The 23,304-nt window shown below is 40.5% G+C and overlaps 1 protein-coding gene across 1 annotated transcript in view; it reads right to left on the reverse strand.

Moving 5' to 3' along the window:
• The window catches only part of RTEL1 (regulator of telomere elongation helicase 1), a gene marked incomplete in the record, with an annotated part of 4,697,248 nt that overhangs the window by 4,170,765 nt on the left and 503,179 nt on the right, over window positions 1-23,304 (reverse strand). The window contains 1 exon segment of the mRNA XM_044056976.1: window positions 18,533-18,574. Coding sequence (XP_043912911.1) covers window positions 18,533-18,574 — 42 coding nt within the window.

Consider the following 23,304-nt stretch of genomic DNA (forward strand, 5'->3'; position numbering starts at 1 on the left):
ACAGGGGGAATAGCCAAGGGCCTATGCTGAGGCAAAAACAAGAATTCTCTCAGTCTTTTACGGGAATCAGAATAATCCTGGCCCTCCCATTTGAAATGTTCCCTCATGGAATGCAAAGTCTCAGAGAAAGAAAAATCTTCTGGAGGGGACGCAGAGGGAGTAGAGTCCTCAGCCTCCGAATCAGAATAGGGAGGGAAATCCTGAAGTTCTTCTACAGAGGAATCAGACTCATTGGAAGACTGAACCAAACCCTCCAACTCTGGCTCTACCCTGGGCCTCTTCCCAGGGGGGGGCATAGAACCCCTAATTAAAGTAATCAAATCTTCAGCCATCTTTAACATGTGCTTCCTAGGAGCTGGACCCTGGGGACACGCACCAACAGGGGCAGACTTAGACTTAGAATGGGCTTTGCTATGAGAAGGAGGAGGCCTAACTACCCTATGAGGGGAGGGAACCACTGACAACAGAGAAGCACCCTCAGCCTGGCCTAACACAGGAGAAGCCACTTCCTGCAGTAACAAAGGCTCCCCTTGAGACTCAGGTAAACTTTCAGAAGTAGCCAGTGGTACTACAGAACCGGCGTCCGGAGTGGCCGCCTCATCCTGTTTGGACTGCAAAGACTTTTCTTTGCGTTTCTTAGAAGAACCAGTCGTTGGAGAATCCGACGGCATGTTATAATTACAACGTTTACCAAACACTAGCCTAGCACAATCTAACTGACGTTTAATAGTACGCTTGTTAAAAGTAGCACAAAAGCGACACCCAACAACGTCGTGCTCAGGCCCTAAACAAGGAATGCAGAGTGAATGGTAATCCCTATGAGGAATCTGTTTCCCACAAGAAATACAGTTATTAACTTTTTCTGACATCCGTCAATACTGAGGCAAGAAAAAGACAAAAAATGTCCCCAAAGGGGTACTTAGCCCAACTTGGTCTCCGGTCTGAAACTAGAAAACCGACAATTCCAGAACGCCGAACGGCACTTGCAAATGCTGCTTCTGCTTAGGGACCATGCGGCAAGAAAGACTGAGGTTATGGCGTCGGTCATGCGCATTTGTACTGGCACGTACTGATGTCAGTCTCGAGCGCCGATGACCGACGCCGGTTCTAGCCCTTTGGTATTCGGGCCGATGGTGGGCAGCGGAATACCCTTATGTCAGGACTGCAGCAATGGGAGACGAAGAACATCTAAATTTATTGTGTGAATAAAATCAGACATTTGGAGTAAGGATTTAGTATTTTTGACTGTGGACACTGTTGTCCTGTATTCTTGTATTCCCAAAGATTTAGGACTCGAGAGGTTTTCCAACAGTATTGCTCGTTATTTAGGTTTGGAAAATGACAGGGTAAACTTTGTTACTGAATTAATGAGTTTGGTTTTGGATAAATTTATATTTTCTGAAAGGGAATACTATAAACAAGTAAGGGGAGTGACTATGGGTGCTTCATGTGCTCCTACATATCCCAGTCTGGTTTTATTAGAATGGGAAAATGCATATATTTATAACTGCTCTTTTAAGCATAGTATTCACCTTTACCTTAGACAACATTTTTATTTTGTGGAAAGGGCCTATGCGCGACACTAGCTGTTTTTTGGATTTAAATTTGACTACCCCTTTTTGAAATTTACACATCACTGCAGTCTTGAGGGGGGATACTTTTATTAAACACACTGAAACTGGTTTTAAATCTAATATTTATAGGAAACCCACCTTTAGTAATCCATATTTGCAATCTTCAAGTTGTCATTCTCAAAAACAGATAAAGTATAATTAAGGGACAAATGATTAGAGCGGTTAGGGTGAGCTCTTCATATGAAGATGTCCTTACCGAGATGGGCTTCATTGGTAATATGGTTTTTGGAAAGGGGTTATCCTATGTCCCTTGCTCAAGAGGTTAAGGAATTGGTTATTTTGCAATGGGGCCGCCATCAGTATAAACCTCTTTGAGATAGTAATTTTAACAGAAGGAAGTAATGGACAACTGTAAATTTGAGAAGGCTGTCAATTTTACAATATGGTACATATCTCTGTGAAGTGAAGGAAATTTTTAGAAAGATTTGGAACATTCTTCGGGTGAATTCAGATATTTTTGGGGTATTAGGTCCAAATCCATTGTTTGTTTATAAAACTGATCTTAACTTTAAGGCTAGGTTTGAGAGTAAAAGGGTGGTCTATCTGGCCAAGTGCCTTGACTGTTCAAGCGTTTTACGTCGGCAAGACTGACAGGGCTTTAAGATGTCGGATTTATAAACACTTGTATAGCATTAATAAAAATTGTGAAAATAAAGCATTATACAAACATTTGACATCAAGCTGTACGTGTACTGTCTTTCGTTTTGCTATATTAGATCAGGTTTCCACTAACCCAAGGTGGAAGTGAAAAAATACTGCTAGAAGAAAATGAGAAAGTGGCAGTTAAGACTAAATGCATCCAGGACACCCAGAATAAGAGACTATATTTCACTTTTGCCAATTTTAAACATAGGTCTCTTTTAAACAATTAGTGAGCATCAAATTGCTTTTAAAGGAAGTTTTATTGTTGCATATTTAAATGCTTAAGTATTTTTTTTATTATTTAAGTATTTTATATAACTGAACATAATAGAATCTGTTTTAGGAGTTATTGGTATATGTATCTTTTAGTTGTGTATCTTTACTTAGGATACAAAATAGAAGTATTTACATATTTTAATGGCCCACTGTGCTTTAATAACAATGTATTTCATTTACTTAATTGTTTAATGGTTTGATGGTTTTCTGTGATTATAAAAACTGGTGAGGGTTTTTTGGAAATTGTTCTGATAATGTTCACTATCAGTGGACGAAAGCCATTAAAACTATTTTATTACTGGGCAGTCCCTTCTTATCAGCAAGCATGCCTTTTATTTATTTTGTTTGGTTTTATTGCTTTTGGTCCACAGATTTGGTGTTGAATTCATTGTGTGAACTCAAAAATACAGTAAAACAGTTTGAAGAGATACCAGGCTTATATGCCAGTAATCATAAATCCAACTTTCTTTGGTTAAATAATAAATTAATAATGCTACCTTAGAATTTATTAATGATGAATCAAGTGAATTAAACTTAAAGATTATAACAGAAAAGGATATTAAAGAAATACAATTACTCAAGTTCTGAAAGTTATAAATACTACGGTCGAAAACTGGAAACAAAGTGTTCTTTAGTTTTGAAGAGAGACTTCACGTAATCAAAACAAGTAATACAGACCATGATTAGCAAAATAAAAAAAAAGGATCCTGGGGAAATGGGAGAATATATTTTCTGACACTGAATCTTATATTCTGGCAAGTTATTTTAAGGTAATAAAACTGGCTAGACAATAAATTTAGTGCAAATTGATTGTATCACCAACTTTTGCCAAGCACTGGGGACAAAAGTTTTCATTAATAAAAAACTGCTTTTCATATTCCTTCATCTACTCACATGAAAGCAGACCCAGAATTTTACCCTGTGGTTCATGCAAAGAAAAAAAAAACTTACTAATAAGTGGAAACAAAGTAGTCCTCAGTAACACAGAATTGCTCCATCTTATAAAATCAATCTCCAAAGAAAATGAAATTATAAAACCAAAAAAAAAAAATTTAAAGCAAAATGTACAAACAAAAAAGAGAAATATCTCCCACCAACAATGAATGGTGATCTTATAAAGCAAATCCAAGCTGAATCCAAAGACAAAAGAACCACCAAAATAAGAAGTTATGTACCTACCATAACGTTCCATGTTAGTTGTCTTCTTCTCGCCTTCTTTCTTGCTGGATGGGTTCAGAGCCGATCCTTGGCTCCGACTCGGCCAATACTAAAGCTCGAGAGCTAATTCCACCGGCTCGAGGCTCCCCTATATCCCACAATGCTAGGCGGTAACTACTCAGATCTCATTTGATAGCTATACCAAGCAATCCTAGTCTCCATAGAATGGAGTAGGGAAACCCACCTAAAAACAATCTGGGTAAAAATGTATCACAGACCACAGCAAGGATAAAAAAAGAGGTGGAAGAACGTGTGGGAATGACAACTTCCAGAGGAAGAACGCAAACTGAATTCCTGTCGGTCTGTCCAGGCTTGGGGGAAGGAGGGGGTTAAGAAAGAAGGCGAGAAGAAGACAACTAACATGGAACGTTATGGTAGGTACATAACTTCTTAATGTTAAGTTGCCAATCTCGCCTTCATTCTTGCTGGATGGGACCGCGTCCCTAGCACCTTATCCCGGGTGGCCTATCGGGACAGACTCTTGAGAACAGTGGAACCAAAATTGGCACGGCTTCTGGAAACCATGCCCAATTTGTAATGTGAAATGAATGTATGAGGAGAAGCCCAGGTGGCTGCTGCACAAATGGAATCTATTGGCAGCCTATCCTGAAAAGCTACGGATGTAGCTAATGCCCTAGTTGAATGAGCTCTAGGTCTTGAGGGTAGTTTTTGATGTCTGATCTCATAGATGAAGGTAATTGTAGAGGTGAGCCATCTAGAGAGGGATACCTTAGTAACTGGAAGGCCCAATTTGCCTTCTGCATATGACAGAAACAATTGATTAGATTTCCTGAATTGTTTAGTCCTGTCTAAATAATATCTAAGTTGGCGATGAACATCCAAAAAATGTAGCTTTTGTTCCGACCTGTTGGAATAGTTGGGAAAAAAGCCGGGGAGATCAATAGTTTGGTTTAGGTTTATTTGAGAGGAAACTTTAGGCAAAAAGGACGGATTAGTACGGAGGGATACCCTGTCTGTGAAACACTAAGTAAGGAGGACGACTGCACAGAGCATGGAGTTCAGATACCCTTCTGGCTGAAGTTATAGCTACCAGAAAAAGTGTCTTCCAAGAAAGCAACTTCAAAGAACATGAAGCCGCCGGTTCGAAGGGGGGAAGAATTAAAGATGCCAGAACCAAGTTCAAATCCCATTGAGGCGGGGGATCTTTGATTGGAGGTTTGAGAAGAAATACGCACCTTAAAAAGGCTTTACAGAGTTTGTGAGCCATGATGCTAGACTCTGAAACACCAACATGAAAATTTGATATGGCAGCCAATTGAACTCTAATGGTAGATGCAGAAGATCCTAAATGAAAGAGTTCTGCTAGAAAGTCTAGAATAGTCTGGATAGGTGCAGTAAAGGGATCTATGTTTCTTGATGTTGCCCAAAAAGAGAAGCGTTTCCATTTGCTACTATAAATCTTCCGGGTAGAAGATTTATGAGAGGCTATCAAAATATCTCGGACCGAGCGAGATATTGAGGGAAGCCTGGCTAAGGTTGGAATCGGAGAAACCACGCTGTGAGGTTTAGAGAAGGCAGAGATTGGTGCAGCTGACCCGATTGGTGGGTTATCAGATCTGGTACTGGGTCCTGATGTCAAGGCTGCTCCAAAAGGTAACGATGAAGAAAGGGAAACCATATCTGTCGAGGCCAGTAAGGGGCAATGAGGATCATTGTCACTCTCAAGGCGATGGCTTTCTAAATTAATTGAGATATCAGTGGAAAACGGGGAAAGGGGGAAAAGCATATAGAAGTCCCCGGGGCCAATCGTGGACTAGAGCGTCTCTGGTGGGATGGCCTGGTAACGGGAAGAGAGTGAAGAAGTCGTGACACTTGCTGTTTTGGGGAGTAGCAAAAAGATCTCAGCAAGGCTGGCCCCATCTTAGGAATACTTCTTCTAGAACTGATTTCTTTAGAGACCACTCGTGGGGCATGAGAATTGCTCTGCTCAATTTGTCCGCAATAACGTTGGATTTCCCGGGAATGTGCGTTGCTATCAGAAAATGCTGAGAAGAGATCGCCCATTGCCAAAGTCTGAGTGCCTCTCAACAAAGGGTATGATCTGGTTCCGCCTTGTTTGTTGATGTACCACACTACGGACATGTTGTCCGTTTGAATTGCAATAGTCCCAGTGGGAAGAGAGTCGTGAAGGGCTTGCAACGCTAAAAGCACTGCTCTCATCTCTAAGACGTTTATGTGCAAGTGGCACTCGAAAGGTTGCCACGTGCCCTGGACTGTCCTGCCCTGATAATGCCCCCCCCCACCCGATCAGGGAGGCGTCTGTTGTCAACGTGGCGACTGGGGGGGGGGGTGAAGGGCCTTCCTTGGAGAAGTTGAGGTGATGTGATCCACCAAGACAGTTGATTCTTGCATGACTGGGTTATCGATATGGTATGGGACATCGGGAGCGGTTGAAAGGACCACTGAGTAAACAGCATCCATTGGAGGATCCTCATGTGAAAGCGAGCTAAGGGGAGAAGGGGAATAGCTGCTGCCATGAGTCCTAACACCTTCAAAACTAGTCTGGCTTTGACTTTGTTGCATTATAGGAGAAGGGAAGCTTGGTTCCGAATGTCTGACACTCTCTGCTCTGTGAGTCTGGCTGAAAGATTGAGTGTGTCTAAGGTGGCGCCTATAAAGGTAATAGATTGACAAGGCGACAAGGCAGATTTTTCGAAATTTATCGAAATGCCTAGAGCTTGGCAAGATTGGATGGTGAAGTCCCTGGATAGGAGAAGCTGATGTCTGGTGGTGGCGGTAAGGAGCCAGTCATCTAAATATGGAAACACCTGGAATCCTTGACGTCTCAAGTGAGCCGCGACCACTGCCATGCATTTGGTAAACACACGGGGGGCTGTAGTGAGACCAAAGGGCAGGGCCCTGAACTGGTAGTGACTGGCACCCAGCCTGAAGTGGAGATATCTCCTGGAGCGTCTGTTCATCTTGATGTGGTAGTACGTGTCCTGAAGATCTATCGAGCACATCCAATTGTCCTGACCCAAGAAGAGTAGAATGGACTGTAGCGTGACCATCCGGAATTTTGTTTTCCTGACATACTTGTTTAAGTAGCTGAGATCCAGTATGGGTCTCCAGTCCCCTGTTTTTTTTGGTACCAAAAAGAATTTGGAGTAGATTCCGGATCCTTGCTGGTCTGCTGGGACTGATTGGATAGCTCTTTTTGATAGCAGCTTTGAAATTTCTAATGCTGCTTGTTCTCTTAGACCGGGTGGAACGTCTGGAAGGGATCTTTTGGGTTGGGATGGGTTGTGAACAAAGGGAATTCTGTAACCCTCGGATATGATCAACTGTACCCATTTGTCTTGAGTAAGGGAAAGCCAGGCTTTTGGGTACAGGGATAATCTTCCCACGACTGCCTCCGAAGGTGGACAGCCGGGCAGCCCCTCAGGGATGCTGATAGGGTTTGTCAGAGAACATTTCTCTGCTACCCTGGTTTTGCGGACCTCCTCTGCCTCTAGGGCGGCATCTATTATTATTCCCCCCTCTGCCTCTAGAGGGGAATTGGCCTTGTGCGTCAGATGAGACTCCCTGGGATTGTTTGCGGAACCACATCTTTCCTCCCCTCTGACCTTTGGGATAGGGTCTAGAAGGGGTAGAAAAACGGACTCCTACGGCAGAGAGAGTTTTACCTTCTACCTCGCACCTTGTCAATGTATCCTTCACCTGTGGACCAAACAAGGATGATCCATCAAAAGGAGAATTGGTGAAGGACGCCTTGAAAGGGTCCGCAAAGTTACATAGCCGCATCCAGGCGTGACGTCGTAAGGCAACAACTGTCCCTGCAGCTCTACTCGCCCCATCTGCAGCATATGATATCAGCCGCATGGAGGAGTTAACGATGGAATTCAGGGTTGCCAACTGGGAGTTCATTGTGTCTTTGAACCCCTCAGCTGTAGGATCCTTTATCAGTTCACCCATATCCTTGAGTAAATCTCTCTGGAGACGAGTGAAATGGCATAAGTAATTCAGCGAACGCATCGAAAAGGTCGCTGATGACAACATCCGCTAGCCGTACCTGTCCATGGTCCTAGATTCCTTATTAGGAGGATGGACAGGAACCGAAGGATCAGCTAACTCCTTCTTAGTGGCCACAGCCACCACCATGGCATCAACAGAGACACCTTTGGATAAAAAATCTTTATCTCTAGGGGCAGTAATAAATTTAGATGGTCTCCTCGGGGTGGGTTCCACTGAATCAGGAGCCGTCCAAGCCTTCCTTGCCACCACTTCCATAAGGGGGTCAAAGGGAGGGGACACCCAGGAGGTAGAAGGGCGAGAGCCAAACGCCTCAAGATACACTGACTCATCCTCCGAAGGGTTAAGGGCTGGCCAGTTCCCCCACTGTTTCAGGATCTCAAGGATGTCAGCAAAGGAGACATCCTCAGAGGGGGATTGAGGGGAACCTTCAGATTCCTCTAAGTCAGTGTCAGAGGTGATAGACTCAGGGGAGTCAATGTGCTTCCTCTTGCACTGCCTCTTCCTTGGGGGATCTCTTGCTGGGTCAGGAGAGGCCTCGGAAGAGGAGGAAATTCCCAATGGGGAAACTTGAGGAGTTGGCTCTCTGCGGTCTAAGACAAGGGGGTGAGTAGAAATCACTGCAGGCACTGTAGATGGGGGGGCTGAAGGAGCCGACTGTGGGGCAGAACCTGGTTCTAGCACGCTCCGCATGACCTCGAAGGCACCCCTATCAGGCAAGGCCAGAGGCCCCTGCTCCGAAGAGACAAGGACCTCCCCCGGCACCGACGGGGACGGCTCCAAAGCCGATGTCGGAGCCGAACTCACCAACGCCGAAGCCCCGAGAGGGAGAGCGGGGTCGGACAAGGGTCCGATGCCACTCGCCCCCTCGGAGCCGATGAGCGAAGCTCGGCGCCAAGATCCCTCCAAGGAGGAGATCGGAGCAGACGACGGAGCCAAAAGGGAAGGTATCGGATCAGACGCACCGACAGCCATGGCTCCGACAAGCCCTGGCTCCGAACTCAAAGAAGTCGGAGGAGGAATGTACTGGGGAACTGAAATAGCCACTGACTGGTGAGTCGGGCTATGCAACATTTGGGCCAGTGCCTCGGACTTCAGAAGTCTACTCACTACCCTTTGCAAATCATGGTCAGATAACCTGGAAGACCATGAGGAATGAGTTTTATGGCTCCGTTCAGAAAGGAGAGGAGATCCTGGCGCCGAATGCACGGAACCGATACAGGGGGATCTGGACCTCTTCCTAGAATGTGGCTCCGATAAAAGTATCGGAGCCGACGGAGTTTTATCAGCCTCGGCTCCAGCCGGAGCCGAGGTAACCGTATGAAGCTTGGAAACATCGGCTCCAGCCGGAGCCGATGTCGAACCTGACTTAGTCTTTCCAGCAGTCGACTCTGGAGCCGGAGCCGACTGTGTGGAAGTTTTGGAAGGCTTCCCCGACACAGACCGAGTCGGGGGGCCTTCAGGCTTTAATAAGCCCTGCAAGATTAACTTGTTCTTGCGTTCCTGCAGGACTCTAGGGCTAAAACCATGACAAACAGCACAAGAGTCCTGCAGGTGCACAGGTCCCAGGCAATACACCCAAGAAGTGCGGCCGTCTGTCAGAGACATTTTCTGACAGCACGAGTCACACTTCTTGAAGCCTGAGACCTTTTCTTTTGACATAGTAAAAAAGGAGTGCCTGACAACACAAACACACAACAGACGCACCCTTTACAGAAAATTATTAATTATTAAATTAAATTATTAAGGCTAAAACAAGCCACAAAAAACACACACACACACAAGCCCTTAACAGAAAGGGACAAGTAATTTAGTCACTTAAGGACTGGGGGAAGGGTAGGGGCCGAAGGCCTACAAGATATGGGAATAAAGGGAAAAAGGACTCGACAAACAGGGGCCGATTTATCTAAATTACTTTAACTAAGAAGTAATGGTATGACAACAAAAAGGGGTTTTAAGAAGTACCTAATAAGGTAAAAATCTAACTCACCTGCCTGAGCCGGTAGAAAAGCACCTCGTCAGCTATAGCGGCAAACGAGATCTGGGTAGTTACCGCCTAGCATTGTGGGATATAGGGGAGCCTCGAGCCGGTGGAATTAGCTCTCGAGCTTTAGTATTGGCCGAGTCGGAACCATCAGGCAAGAATGAAGGCGAGATTGACAACTTAACATCATGGCTTAAACAAGTCCACAATCCAAAGTAAAAAACTGAGCTTTAATATGACAAATTCACAGGTAAGCACTTTCATGACTTAATGTTGCTTCATCATACCATTCAAATAATAAATATATCGTATTTTAAAAATACCTAAAACAGTTAACCAGTCAATAATTTAGCTGAATGGCCAACAAACCAATCACCAAACAACTTAAAATTCTTAATTTTAATATAGCCAAGTGACATCTTAATGGGCCAATGGCAAAATCATAGGAACACAGAACCTCCTATCCAGAGCAAAGTTACAACAACCTATCAGGTCATTTGGAAAAAAAATCTGAACCTATCAAATAGGCCTTGAATTAAAGAAATAATTTGGCCTATACACCTCAGTTCGATACAAGTTGCCACATCACCTTTTAAAAGCTAATAACTTGGCTAAAGCAATGTGAAACCTCCTATCTAAATCTAGAAAGAAATAATCTATCAAACCCTTTAAAAAATAATCTTATCCAATCAACTCAAGAGTCAAAGGAGTTTACGATTCTATTTACAAATTGTTGTGCAAAGTGCTCAAAAATTCCCACACCATAAAAAAGTACAAAAATGCATTTCAGATTGCACTAGAAGTCAAAAGTATCCTTTACACTAAATAAATAAATGTGGCTTAAATGCCTAATTTTAACACATTTAACCACGTTGAAGCAATAAATAATTCAGCTTAAATGCCTTGTTTCAATACATGCTGCTGCATCACATTTTAAAAACCAATCAAATGGCAAAAAGCATAAAACATCCTATCTAGAGCTAGAAAATACCTAAATCTAAAAGAAAATAGCCTATCAAAGCATTTACAAAGGAAATGAACCAATCAGCTCAAGTTAACAAAACAGTACAAGGTTCTATTTACAAAATATATGAGGTGATGAAAAATTCCCATGCAATAGGGAAATATATAAATACATTTCCATACTTTATTACATATCAAATGTATCCTTTAAACTAAACTAAATGAATAAATCAGCTCAGATGCTATACTTTAATGCATATTACATCTTAAAAGGTAATTGCATGGCTGAAATCTCCTGTGTCTAGAATGGGGTAAAATATCAGAAGGTTTAAAAATGAATTGGGGCCAATCCGCTAAAATTCATCTTGGCAGTGCGCAATTCTGTTAACACATTATATGGAAAATGATCAGAAATACCCATAGAGTGGTAATATGTGGGTAACTTTTCCACGCTTCTATTAAAATCAAATCAATATCCTTATTTAAAAAATATTCAATTATATACTATTGTAAAATACAACTCCGAATATGAAATAAACGGCATCACTGAACAAAACTTAACCTGAATACAGAATTATTAATTTCTGGGTATATGTATGTGTATATATCTATATCTATGTGAATCTAAAAATCATTTTTTTTCTCAATGTGGAAAATATTTTATATTGAATGCTGATAAAAGAAATATTATACTAAAGATATAGTATACATAATTAATGAAACTGGTCATTGTTGATAAACTAATAAAGTAAAATTAAAACAAAATTAAAGAAAAAGTGGGATCTTTTATATCTGCTTTCAAAAGTATTCCCTTATGTGGCAGACCTTATGTATTTTCAATAAACTGCTTGCCACAAGCTCATTTAAGTTTTATAGTTTTAAAATAAGTTGTGCAAACTAATGCACATTTTAAGTGTCTATGCTGAAAGAAGGAATAGTGTAGTTATATCATTTCCGAAGCAATTGCATTTGTATTCACTTAAATAGTAAGACTTTAATTTTTTTTTTTAGGATTTTATGATGCCAATAATTTGCCAATTGTTTTTGGAATTAGCATTCCAACATGTAGATACAGTTCTTGGGAAAGTCTTAAATAGCACCCAGTTTGAATGGGAAAAACTCCTTGGAGAGATATAGCTTTAAATCTTCTCAGAAAACAATTAGGGACAAGAGCAAATCTTAAATATTTACAGGATATACTTAATGTTAAGGAAGATCCACTGTGGTCAAAGACTGATACTGCTTACAACCTTAAGATATTAAGCACCATCTAACAGAAGTATACTAATATTTGCTGTAGTACTTAAGTTTATTTGCTATAAGCCTGTACCACAGTCCTGCAAGGTCCTCCTGCAGTGCCATGGAGATGGATTGCAAATTTTTGCTTGATTAGGTAATGGCAATGTCATCTGCGTATACAGAAGACAAATTACAGTAGGAAGATCCCAAGGCAGGTCCACTTATATAAAGTTAGAACAAGAAAATGCCAAACACCAAAACATAAGGGACTCTCATGGATATACAGTTTGTTTCTGATTGCGTATTGTCAACATTACCCTACTTGACAGTTTTTAAACAATAGATATATATTTAATTTTTTAACAAACTTAGCCCCACCAGGCTAGTGGCCTCTTTTCAGGGAAGATCCAAGATATTATTTATACTACTAGGGAAACTTGGCAAGGGCACTGGGGGACTTCAACATTCTTTTCAATAGGTGCCGTGGGATCATTTACAGCCACCTCAGCAACCATCAAGACAGGGAGATGGGACCTCAGCTTAACATCTCATCCAAAAGATGGCACACACAGGCAAGCAGTACCCCACTAATGTGGCACTGCAGTGCTTGCAATTCAATTAGTTGGAGTTGGCATAGAACCCACAGCCTTGTGGTATTCCAGCTGCAAAGACAGGTGGGTGTGCTGTTTGAGCCACTGATACCAACATGTCATTGTTGAATACATAAAATAGTGCAGTAAGCACCCCATTGTCTGTATAAGTATTACTGAACAGAAGCTCTGTTAACATGTTTCATGTCTAGAAGAGTATGGAGTAAAGTTGGTACAGATGTGTTTTGGTGTCTAGACTATGTGTATTTGATCTGTGTAGACTACTACTGAAAGGTTTTATGAAACTATGAGGTTTTCAGATCCTACAACAGGTACGATTAATGCTTCAATGCTATGTACAACCCTGAGTGAGAGAGAACATTTGGCAATTCCATCCAGTTTAACTTTTAGGGCTAAGCCAAGGTGTGAGTTATTGTTCACTTTTGTGGCAAACTCAGCTATATTACTGCAACATATTTTTCTTCAGAAGAGAAGCACACATGCTACTCCACTGGGAGAACATGAAGAGGAAGAAAAAATATTTTTCAAAAAGACAGATATCTTGGTTATATAGGGAACAAAATACATTGTTCAAAATGTGCTTAAATATAAGAGTTTAACAGCAGTTCAGCTAATTCTGCTGTGACTGGAATTACAGAGAGAAAGATAAGACATTTTATACTCAGAAACAATATCTGAAGGTGAAAGAACAGTTTTTGGAATTATCACTACACCCATTTTAACAACCAAGTATTAGGTATTATAAATTGAGGTTAAGGTTACCACAATGACATAAATAAGAGATAAGGTGAAGATGCGTCCATGTCTGCATCACAAAAGTTACATTCTGCCTGTTCATATAATAGTAATAAAGGAGAACTAATTGCTGTGAATATTGCAGGACATAGCTTGAACAGGACTATGGTAGATTTCTACAGATGTACTGCTCTTACATCCGAACAAACCTTCAACTTTATAGTGGAGTGTACAAGATTTGCAGAGTAAAGGGGAATATTTGCAGTATAAGCTAGGACAGGCATGGAGATTGTAATGCAGCAGATAAAACAATATGGTTTTGAAGACTGTCATTTACTGTCACTGTAATGCAAAACTACTTCAAAGAAAAGTGCTGTTCTGTAACCTATTAAGTTACTTAAAAGGCAACGCAGAGTAAAAGCAGATGCTAGACAATGAATATCAAGAAAAAGATATGGAAAAATGTGTTTTTCTTGACTGATGTTATTACAAGCATCATAGAACTTTGTCTTCAATACAAAAAGGATATAAAGTGAAATTTCAGTAAACTTCAAGTGAGAAACATGTAGCAGCAACTGTATGCAGGAGCAGTAAAAACAGAAACATTGAGCAAAGGTTGGTCACTGTCCAAAAAGCCAGCGATAGATGTTAAGAGAAACCATTTTATTTAGGTATTTTTGACCTCCCCCAAAGACATCTTTCCAAATTTAGCCAATGTATTTGATTATGTTCATCATTAATAGCAACAATTAAGTGATGGAACCTAAATACATGCTCAGACACCTTTATCCCTAAAGGTCTGAGGGTATTACCCCACCACAAAAAAAAAAAAAAAAAAAGTGCTGTCACTGTTTAAGGACTGACTAATTGTTCTCAACCAAGGGGGAACAAAAGATTCAACAGGAATTTTTTCTTACGCCCCAAGTCCCACATTATCATGGTTGACATGCTTACTGCTGATGATGCATTTGCAGTGTTTGTCAATGCACACAGACTAAGGTACACATTCTATTCTGACTACATGGCATCACCATGGTTGGTAAGCCAAGCACATGGTGCAATTCCATACCAGCTGCTTTTCCTGCTAGTCTTCACTAAAAGTCGGCACTGTGACACACCTTACTGCATCCCTCCGCCTGTGGTGGATGAGCAGGCACTTGCTATTTACTCTCATTATCACTCTCGATAGATGCGTTGGTGCAGTGGTTAGCGTTGTCACCTCACAGCCAGAGGTTGTCCAGTTCAATTCTCGGCTGGAGTGCCTTCTGTGTGGAGTCTGCATGTCCTCCCCGCAGTAGAGTGACGTTTAAAGACATGCAGGTATGTGCGTGTGTGAATGGGTGTGCCTTCGTTGAAGGTTGGGCATCGGGCTGGCACCTCGGCACTGTAAAATCTACTACCAATCATAAGCGGACCAGAGTTCCGCTGTGGTGACCCCTAACCAGGAAAAGCCAAAAGACATTACTATCACTCACACTCCATCACTGCATGCTGACCATCATGCTTTCTCAAGTTAGACTCTGCCCATTCATACTCACACATACTAGGTGTTTCCAGTGTGGGTGGGTGACAGCCGTACAGGAGAACTGCTATCCAGGTAAGATGGAAGATGAGCAGTTCGGATTCAGATAACGATGCAGCACAACTGACCCAGTGTTTACAGTGAGACACAAAAAGCTACAGATGAAGAAAGAGACCAACAGACATTCCTAGACGTTGAGAAAGCATATTACGAATAAGCTTATTTGGGCAGTCCTGTAATGGTTTGCAGACCTGGAAACATTGGTAGAATTAGTGCAGGCTATATAAAAGGACCCAATAACTCAAGTACAGTGTTGGGTCTTACAGAGTGGTTCCCAGTAGGAGTGGGGGTGCATCATGGTTCAGGTCTATGTCTGCTGCTTTTCATAATGATGGTGGACTACATTAGCAACAGGCTAGGGGACAGATAATTTGCTGCACTCAAACTGCAATTCTCCAGCAACTCCACAAACCAACAAATTTAAACTCTTCTCCACAGCAACTGCTCCCATGATGAAAAAACTAAAACCCATAAAAGCAAAAAGGTTTAAAATGAAGGTGTTCCCTGCTTCACCCTCCACACTCAAATTCCCCAGTCACCCTCCAAACCAGCAAAGTTAAACTCTCCCTCTCTGCGCCCACCACTCTCACAAAAACTCCCCTTAAAAGCAACAAGTTTTAAAATACACCAAACTACTATTACATCACTTGAAGCAATGCAACCAAAAATGATACTGTACTTTCAAAGCACAGCCATTTATCTTCTGTTCACTGGATATTACCAACATAACACAACCTCCTTTAAAACAACCCCAACAACTTCTATTATTCCATGTTAAACATCTTCCTTTAGTCTCTATCTCGGTTTTCAGCCATTTTATTACTCTGACATGCAGTAGCTCACTTTGCTACTACACTTTAGCACTACTCATACTAGTAAAAGCAAGTCTCACTTAACTGCCCCTCTCCTACTTCTCCAGCCTCTAGTAACATTTCCAAGTTCCAGCATACAATCATTCTTTTCAACACTGAACAAGTCATCTAATTCTCTTCTCAATTCTACTTTATCCAACTGCAATAACCCAACCATCACCTATACCACACTATCACCCCAAAAATTTCCCATAAAATCTTTAATATAAAACTATCCGTTCTATGCGATTAATACTTCAATCATTTCCAATAAGTTCAATAAAATCAGTGTCTTTCTTTCTTCAAGGTCCCCAGAATATTGGCTCAAAATGACCACCGCAGCTTAAAACATGTTTACATTTAACTAATATTCCCCTAATGATCCTACCCTGTTGTTTCTACTGAAGGTGGTGTTACACTACTTCATAAATCAACTCTTAATCTGACTGCAGTAGCACAAACCAGCCTCATCAATGACTACTCCAACCAAGGGCTACTATCATCTTTATGTTGCAGTTGCCTACCTTCCCCCAACTCTGTAGCAAAATTCACAGATCTGTTGAATAAATTCTTGACCAGCATCCCTCTGGACAGCTCAGGAAACCCCAGAAATGTAGTAAAGGTGTCAAGTATTATGTAAACTCTTGACTGATGCTTCTTGTAGGATAAGTTCAACTTCCATTTGGGGAGAATTAGAATACAGACTTCAAATGGAGTCTGTTCAAGACCCCAACAGAGGTAAAAAGCTCTAGCTGCAAAATGGTCAGTGCCTGTAAAGGCAGCAGCCTCAGGATCTGATGAAACCTAGACATGAGGGAACAAGGAGCATTAGAGAGACTGTGTATTTCACCAAATGGTACAAAAATGACAAGAATGTAGCAATTGTAGGAGTCTTTAAAGCAAAAACTAAGATGAGAGAGGAGTTTGTTAATGTAAAGGATAATGACTTACAAATGGTTTCAGTGGGGTTTTACCAAACCATCTAAGGACTTGGGAGGTTCTGTGACACTGTCCAGGATGTTCTCAACATGGGGTGCAGAAACCCTGACTTTGAATGGAACACTGGAAAGGTGAAACACCACCAAGGAATGCTTAAATCCTGTAGATATGCCCTCCTCTCTGAGGGCAGTGCCAATAGCAGTTAGTGGAATTTGGTCTAGTTAAGTAGATGATGTTACTTCAATAATAATGCAGTTCTGTGTGGAAAGACAACAAACATGGATGAGATTAGGCAGATGGAGCCCTAGGTTTATTATTCAGTTCCAAGTATAGCACATCAAAGTTACAAGCATAACACTAGGGTGCTTTGTAGCATCAGCACTGGAAAGTAATCCTGAATGGAAGTAGAGAACCAACAACTTTTTCAACTTCTAAAAATAAAGGAGAGTGATCAACCTACTGCATCACCTGCATTAACTAAAATAAACACTGTGGTCTAAATAGCAAAGAGAACAGACACTTGTAAACAAAACAGAAGCAGCAATTAGGGGTTAGCAGTTAACAGTACACTATGTATATGCAAAACACATCAATATACACTGCTGCTTCTCAAACGGGGTATGCAACCTACCACACTATGAATCAGCAAAGGGGCACCTTTTCAAGGAACCCACACCCCCCCCCATCCTCCAAGAGAAGTTGTACTTATCAGGAGCAACTCACCAAATGTTCCACTTGTCATGCACTGTTGAATGCAAATCATAACCTCACAACCATTGATTAGTACTATTTTGAGAAATTGTGGACTTGAAAACCATGCAATCACAGAGTTGGGAAAGTGTTGGGTATTACAGAGTGCAAAATGCTCCTTTCTTCTTTTTTGTGCAATTCCAAAGCCAGTAAACATAATCACCCACCCCCCCCCCAAAAAAAAGTGCTTGCACATTAGTGCTTGATTAGTGGGCACTTCTGTGTTTGAGTGACTTACTGATTATATTACCACCAAGAATTTTGATTTACTCAACTGACAGCTGGACTGCAATGTTTTATTAACAAATTAATATTATAGTACTTTTAAAATAACGTATCTGAGTTTTCTAGACTATCTGCATGAAAGTCGCAACGTTTCTACTAAATCAGAATATTAGCCTTTTTCTTTTTCGCATAAAAAATCTGCTGAAATTAAGGACAGCCCGGTGAAAACGGACACAGATAATGATTCCAGACTGTGTAATAATTAGTGCTGCTGTCTCAATGCTCTAGAAGGTATTAGATCCAGACTGTTCAGTATCTGCATGTTTTTCTCATGTCAGCATTTTTAAGTTTCCTTTGACATACTGTTTGACTAGCTACTCTGCTGCTATCATCTCTTATGGCCTGAGTCAAAGATGAAGCAGGTTTACAACCAGTAATTCACTCTATTAAATTAAAATATGATTATGTACCTCAAATCTTATTGTTGACAGGCTTTTCCATATATAAATGCTACAGAACTAAAATCTAAAAGACTACAGAAAGAAATAAAAAATATGAGAGAATAATTGGATTAATTCATAACTTAACTGATGTTGGTTGCATGCTGGCAATACAAAAGTGATTCAGCTTCTGATAACTTCTGAATCCTACATTCTGCTCAACATAAGTACATACAAACAATAAGCGGTCAACATCACTAAGGCTTATTTCTGCAATGATTTTCAAAATAGCAGAGAAGGGCAAGTCAGACATGCTGAGAAATGGTTTAAGAATTTTTTTTTTGCTCACGCCTACAATTTTAGTCCTTAGGAAGATTCTCTCTTCGTTGTTACAAAATAGCAATACAAATCAAGGTAGCTCAAATTATCCGAAAAGAAAAGTGTACTTACGTTTAATTTTTGCGAGGTCACTTAGCTCCAAATTCAATCCAACTGAAAATAAATACATAATAAACAATTAAGAGCAAAGAAAATGCAAACATAATTCAGAAGACTTAATTGCAACACTTGGAGACTTCTGCATTGTCCAATCAAAAGGCAAACTAAATTCTCCAAGGGTCTCAAACCTTCTGAACTAGCTCAAACCCCCAAATCCACTCTGTAAGCACACAGTCTGTGGCTGCAGAATTGCAAGAAATATTCTACTAAGAAAAAAGTTGTCACTGGCAAATGAAACTTCACTACTAAGTGTAATTTGCTATTAATCTGTTAATATCATGCATGCTTTTCAAACTTCCCAACACATATGATGGCTAGGACATTATCAATTACTTTAAAAGTCTTAAACAAAAGACAATTTAGATGTCAAGACTGAATGTATACCTCTACAAACATGCCACTCCTCCTACTTTCAAGCATCCTAATTTATCCTATGTAAAAACATATGGCTAGGTTTTTAAAGATCCTCATGGACTCTCACTCATTTGTTCATACATGGTGAGGAGCCCCAAAGAACCACAGAGGAGACAGCCATCTGATGGGTCCCAACATTATCCCGAAGGCTGCATGTGTAGCCACCAGAATCCTGGTTATGAGGATTACTGATAACTAACTCCCATCACCAACCTCAGGGCAAAGGAATGAGCAATCCATAATCACTATGGGGATTCACAATGCTGGCCCCTCTATGACTCATGCCCCTGTGAACTTGCTAACAAAGGCTCTCATGGGGTGGTGGCTTGCTGAGCTAAAAGCCTACACCCTAGGAAGAGAAATGCAATAACATCTTTCAAGGAATTCAGGCTGCATATGTACAGCTTCACACACACACACACACACACACACACACACACACACACACACACACACACACAAAATGGGCATGCCCAACCTTCATTCAGCCTCATTAAACACCACAAAAGCTAATAAAATCACATGGGCTGTACTTTGAGATTTATCCCACTACACCAATACAGCTGCATTCTGACATTTGTTCTGTCATTTATTAGGTATCAGTATGTATCACATTCAGTTTTGTGACGTGTTGAGGAAATAGGCACTAAAATAAATACAAATTATATTATATTTTAGATATTTGTTCAGTCAAAAATTAAATGATGATCCAAGACCACCTAAGCTGCACACTGATAAAGGTCTGTAAATTGTCGGATTAATATCAGACAACTATGAATTCTCCTGGAAACCAGTACCAAATGTGAACAGCAATTGTGAAGTAACTGTAATCCAAGACTTCATGCTGAATATTTTGCAATCTAAAAACACGACTTGACATAATTCTCTTGCCACAATTATGTTACGTAGATTAATTACGTAACAAATAAGTTCCCTAAATTTGTTTTCAAGCATTCTCTTGGTCAAAGGACAAGAATAATTCATGGTCAAAGGACAATAACAACCCATTTTCAAACCATCTTCCTTGCTGCTGACTCTTAACTGTGTTCCCTCAGCTTGCTCTGTAACTTCATTTACTTCTTTGTCATATTTTTGTGATTACAGCTACTTAGACTTCTTGACTAGAGGCCTGCTCTGTGTTTTAAAACTCACTAATGTAAATGCTGCACTGTATACATTATATGTCCGATTCAACTACAGCTACGTAAACTTGAGTAGCTGCCTGCTCTGTGTTTTAAAACACTAATTGTAAATGCTGCACTCTATACGCTATGCCTGGTTCAACTACAGTAGTTTTAGCTGTCTTAGCGTGGACAAAAGTATCTTGCTGTGTTTTATCCATTGTTTACTGCAATTGTTTGCTTACTGTTTTACCTCCTCTTAGTGACTTCTTATTTTTTTCTTTTAATAGATTTCAAGTATGCTTTAGTATATAATGTTGACTGCAACATGTATAATAGCCGGCTGTCTAGCTGTGGCTGTGTGTTCTGCTATGCTCAGAGGAACGTAACAATTTTTCACCCTGTTTGCACTTCTGTATTAACTATTTTTTTTCTAACTATATATTTTTTTTAACTTGAGCAACATTTTAAAGCTAAATTTTGTGTAGCATTGTATTTGTACTACTGTGCTACAGTGAATGCTAATGTGGTAGTCTTAACAGTTGTGTTTATATTATTTCAGTTTCTCTTTCTGTCCTCTCTAAAATACCTCCATCTATACTTTGTGTGCTAAACACCATAACTGGTCATTTTTATTTTATTTTCTCTCTCTCCTCAGCTATCAGACAAGTTTATCTTTTTACTCACCACACTGCTAGCATACTGTTAAAAGTCCTGCATACTGAATAAACGAGTGCAATGAAAATCACTCATCATACAGCTATCTCAACTTGCGTTTCTTTTATCTACAAATGTATGTTGGCTTGGTTTTAGGTTTTAAATTATAATTAAGGCAATATCTACTCTCTAGCGAGTCAGTATGCTGTAAAGTAGCGTGGCAGCAAGGAACGCCCCCCCCCCATTCTTAATAGACTGTTAGTTTCAACAAACTTATGTCTATTAAATGCTGGACTTAGCCTGCTTAAAGCCATTTCTTACCTGATAGTACTACACAACAATGCCTCTTTTTCTTACTATTAATGGTATACAGCCTCTTTCTGTTAAAGAGCATTTACTGATTGTTTCTGGACTGTGCTTGCCTCTGGGCTTAGTTCAACCAGCTCCATTCCCCCTCGCTTTGCTCAGGCTCACTCCGCTCCACTACCCTACCCCCTTTCCCACTGACCTCCACTTTCCTTAAACTTACTAAACCACACCTTTCTAACTCATTATCCTATAACACGCAGCTACCTCATTCAACACCCACAATCAATTTTTTTCTATCACTCTCTCCCCTCCCACCTCATTATTTCATCCCACACAACAGTTTCCCCGACCACATCACTTTATCAGTACATTTCTCTCTATTAAACTGCACCACCAAACCACCCATTTTTTTATTTCCCTCTTTCACCATGTCCATCATCACCACTCTTTTGAGCAACTCTCCCCTACTCATTACCCTCTACCTAGTCTCCCGCTCCACTACATCGAACATAACACACTACCCCCCTACACTCCCCACTATTACATACCATACAAAACCAAATATCCATTTTCATATCTGTTCTAACCTGTACACTAACTCTAACATATTACTCTTCCACTATAAATAAGACCATACCACCAACCCTCCTTCCTATCCAGATTTATTTCGACTAATATCCAAGCTCAATCTCTCTCCTTCTACACTCACTAACAGAAATCAAACTCCAAGCTGACATGCATCCTAACCCAGGACCCACGCAGCTAACTCCCACACCACCCAATAATACCCACACCTGCTCATACTATGCTCCACCTTCATCCTCTAAAAAAATTCCAAATCAGACTTGATCGTAACTAATTTTAACCTCAGAAGTATCACAAAAAAAAACTAGTGAATTCCATGCAGCCCTAGCTACCAACACTCGTGATATAGTAATTACCAAGACAAGCCTAAAACCACACATTAAAGATGAGGAAATACTAATCAGTGACGTTAATGTTATTAGACAAGATATGCTGAACAAGCCTGGTGGAGGTATTACCATAACGCATAAAAATTTTCTCAAAATTGAAAAATTAATCTGAGACCCAGATCTAATCAGAAGCAGAAATTCTAACCACCTGAGTTGAAGTAAATCCACATAAAACCATAATTATTGCCTCCTAATAGCTACCACCAGGAAATAATCTACCTACCACTGAAAGTTTCCAATCCAGGGCATCCTCTACTTTCAACCTAGAAACTATAGTGCTAGGTGATTTCAACTTGGATTGGCTATCCTCCTAATCTGACAACCCCAATTTTATCAATGTATTCAATTTCACACAAACTATAAACTTCCCCACGATAAACATACTAAGAAAGAATCTATTCTAGACTGGATACTAACCAATAATCCCAACTTTGCCCACCAGACTGGGTGCCTCCAATTCTCTCAGTGTTCACTCCCCTACCTTTCTACTAAGGAAACACATTCACTCCCCCTGTAATGTCATTTTCAAACACGTACGCAACAAAATAAATTTTTCCCCTACCATCTTAAATTCCCTACTTCAAAACTGCAACTGGTCACCTCTGAAATTGCTCTACTCTACACCAAGCTGTACAATATTTAATGATTCCTTCCTCAACATACTTAACCTCTTCCCAACAATAAAAATTTGCTCCAAAGCCAAAAACGCTTGGATAACCAAAGATGCAAAATCTCTCATTAAACAAAGGAGCCTGGACTACTTATCAAACCTCCAAAACCTCAGAAAACCGCACCTCTTACAAACTAAGTAACCTAACAAATATTACCTGACAAAAAATCTTATCTTTAGCCTGTCAGCAAAAACACAAATACACACAAATTTAGGCAAAACATTAACTACCTCCTCAACCCTGGCAAAACCTCTACCTCTGCACCATCTACTACAAATGGCACTGAAAGCTTAGCATCCCAATTTAACACTCATTTCATCAATACTATCCCCTCACATTTAAATAAATCTAACCAACCCCTTACAGTGCCTACTTCCACTAACTCTAAACCCAGCTACTTCTCTTTTAAACCCATACAAATGTTTTTGATTGTTTTTTGCCATCATAGCTTACTGTGTTATACCTATGTTTTTTGCGAGACATCAAATTAATTTTTTATGATCTCAAGAATGGTGCCACAACCATATCAAAAACTAAAGCCTACCTGTCTAGCAGATGACCAACTCCCTAATGACTTC

This window comes from Protopterus annectens, chromosome 14.part0 (assembly GCF_019279795.1).
Source record: "Protopterus annectens isolate FY-2018-M chromosome 14.part0, PAN1.0, whole genome shotgun sequence".
Taxonomy (NCBI): Eukaryota; Metazoa; Chordata; order Ceratodontiformes; family Protopteridae; genus Protopterus; species Protopterus annectens.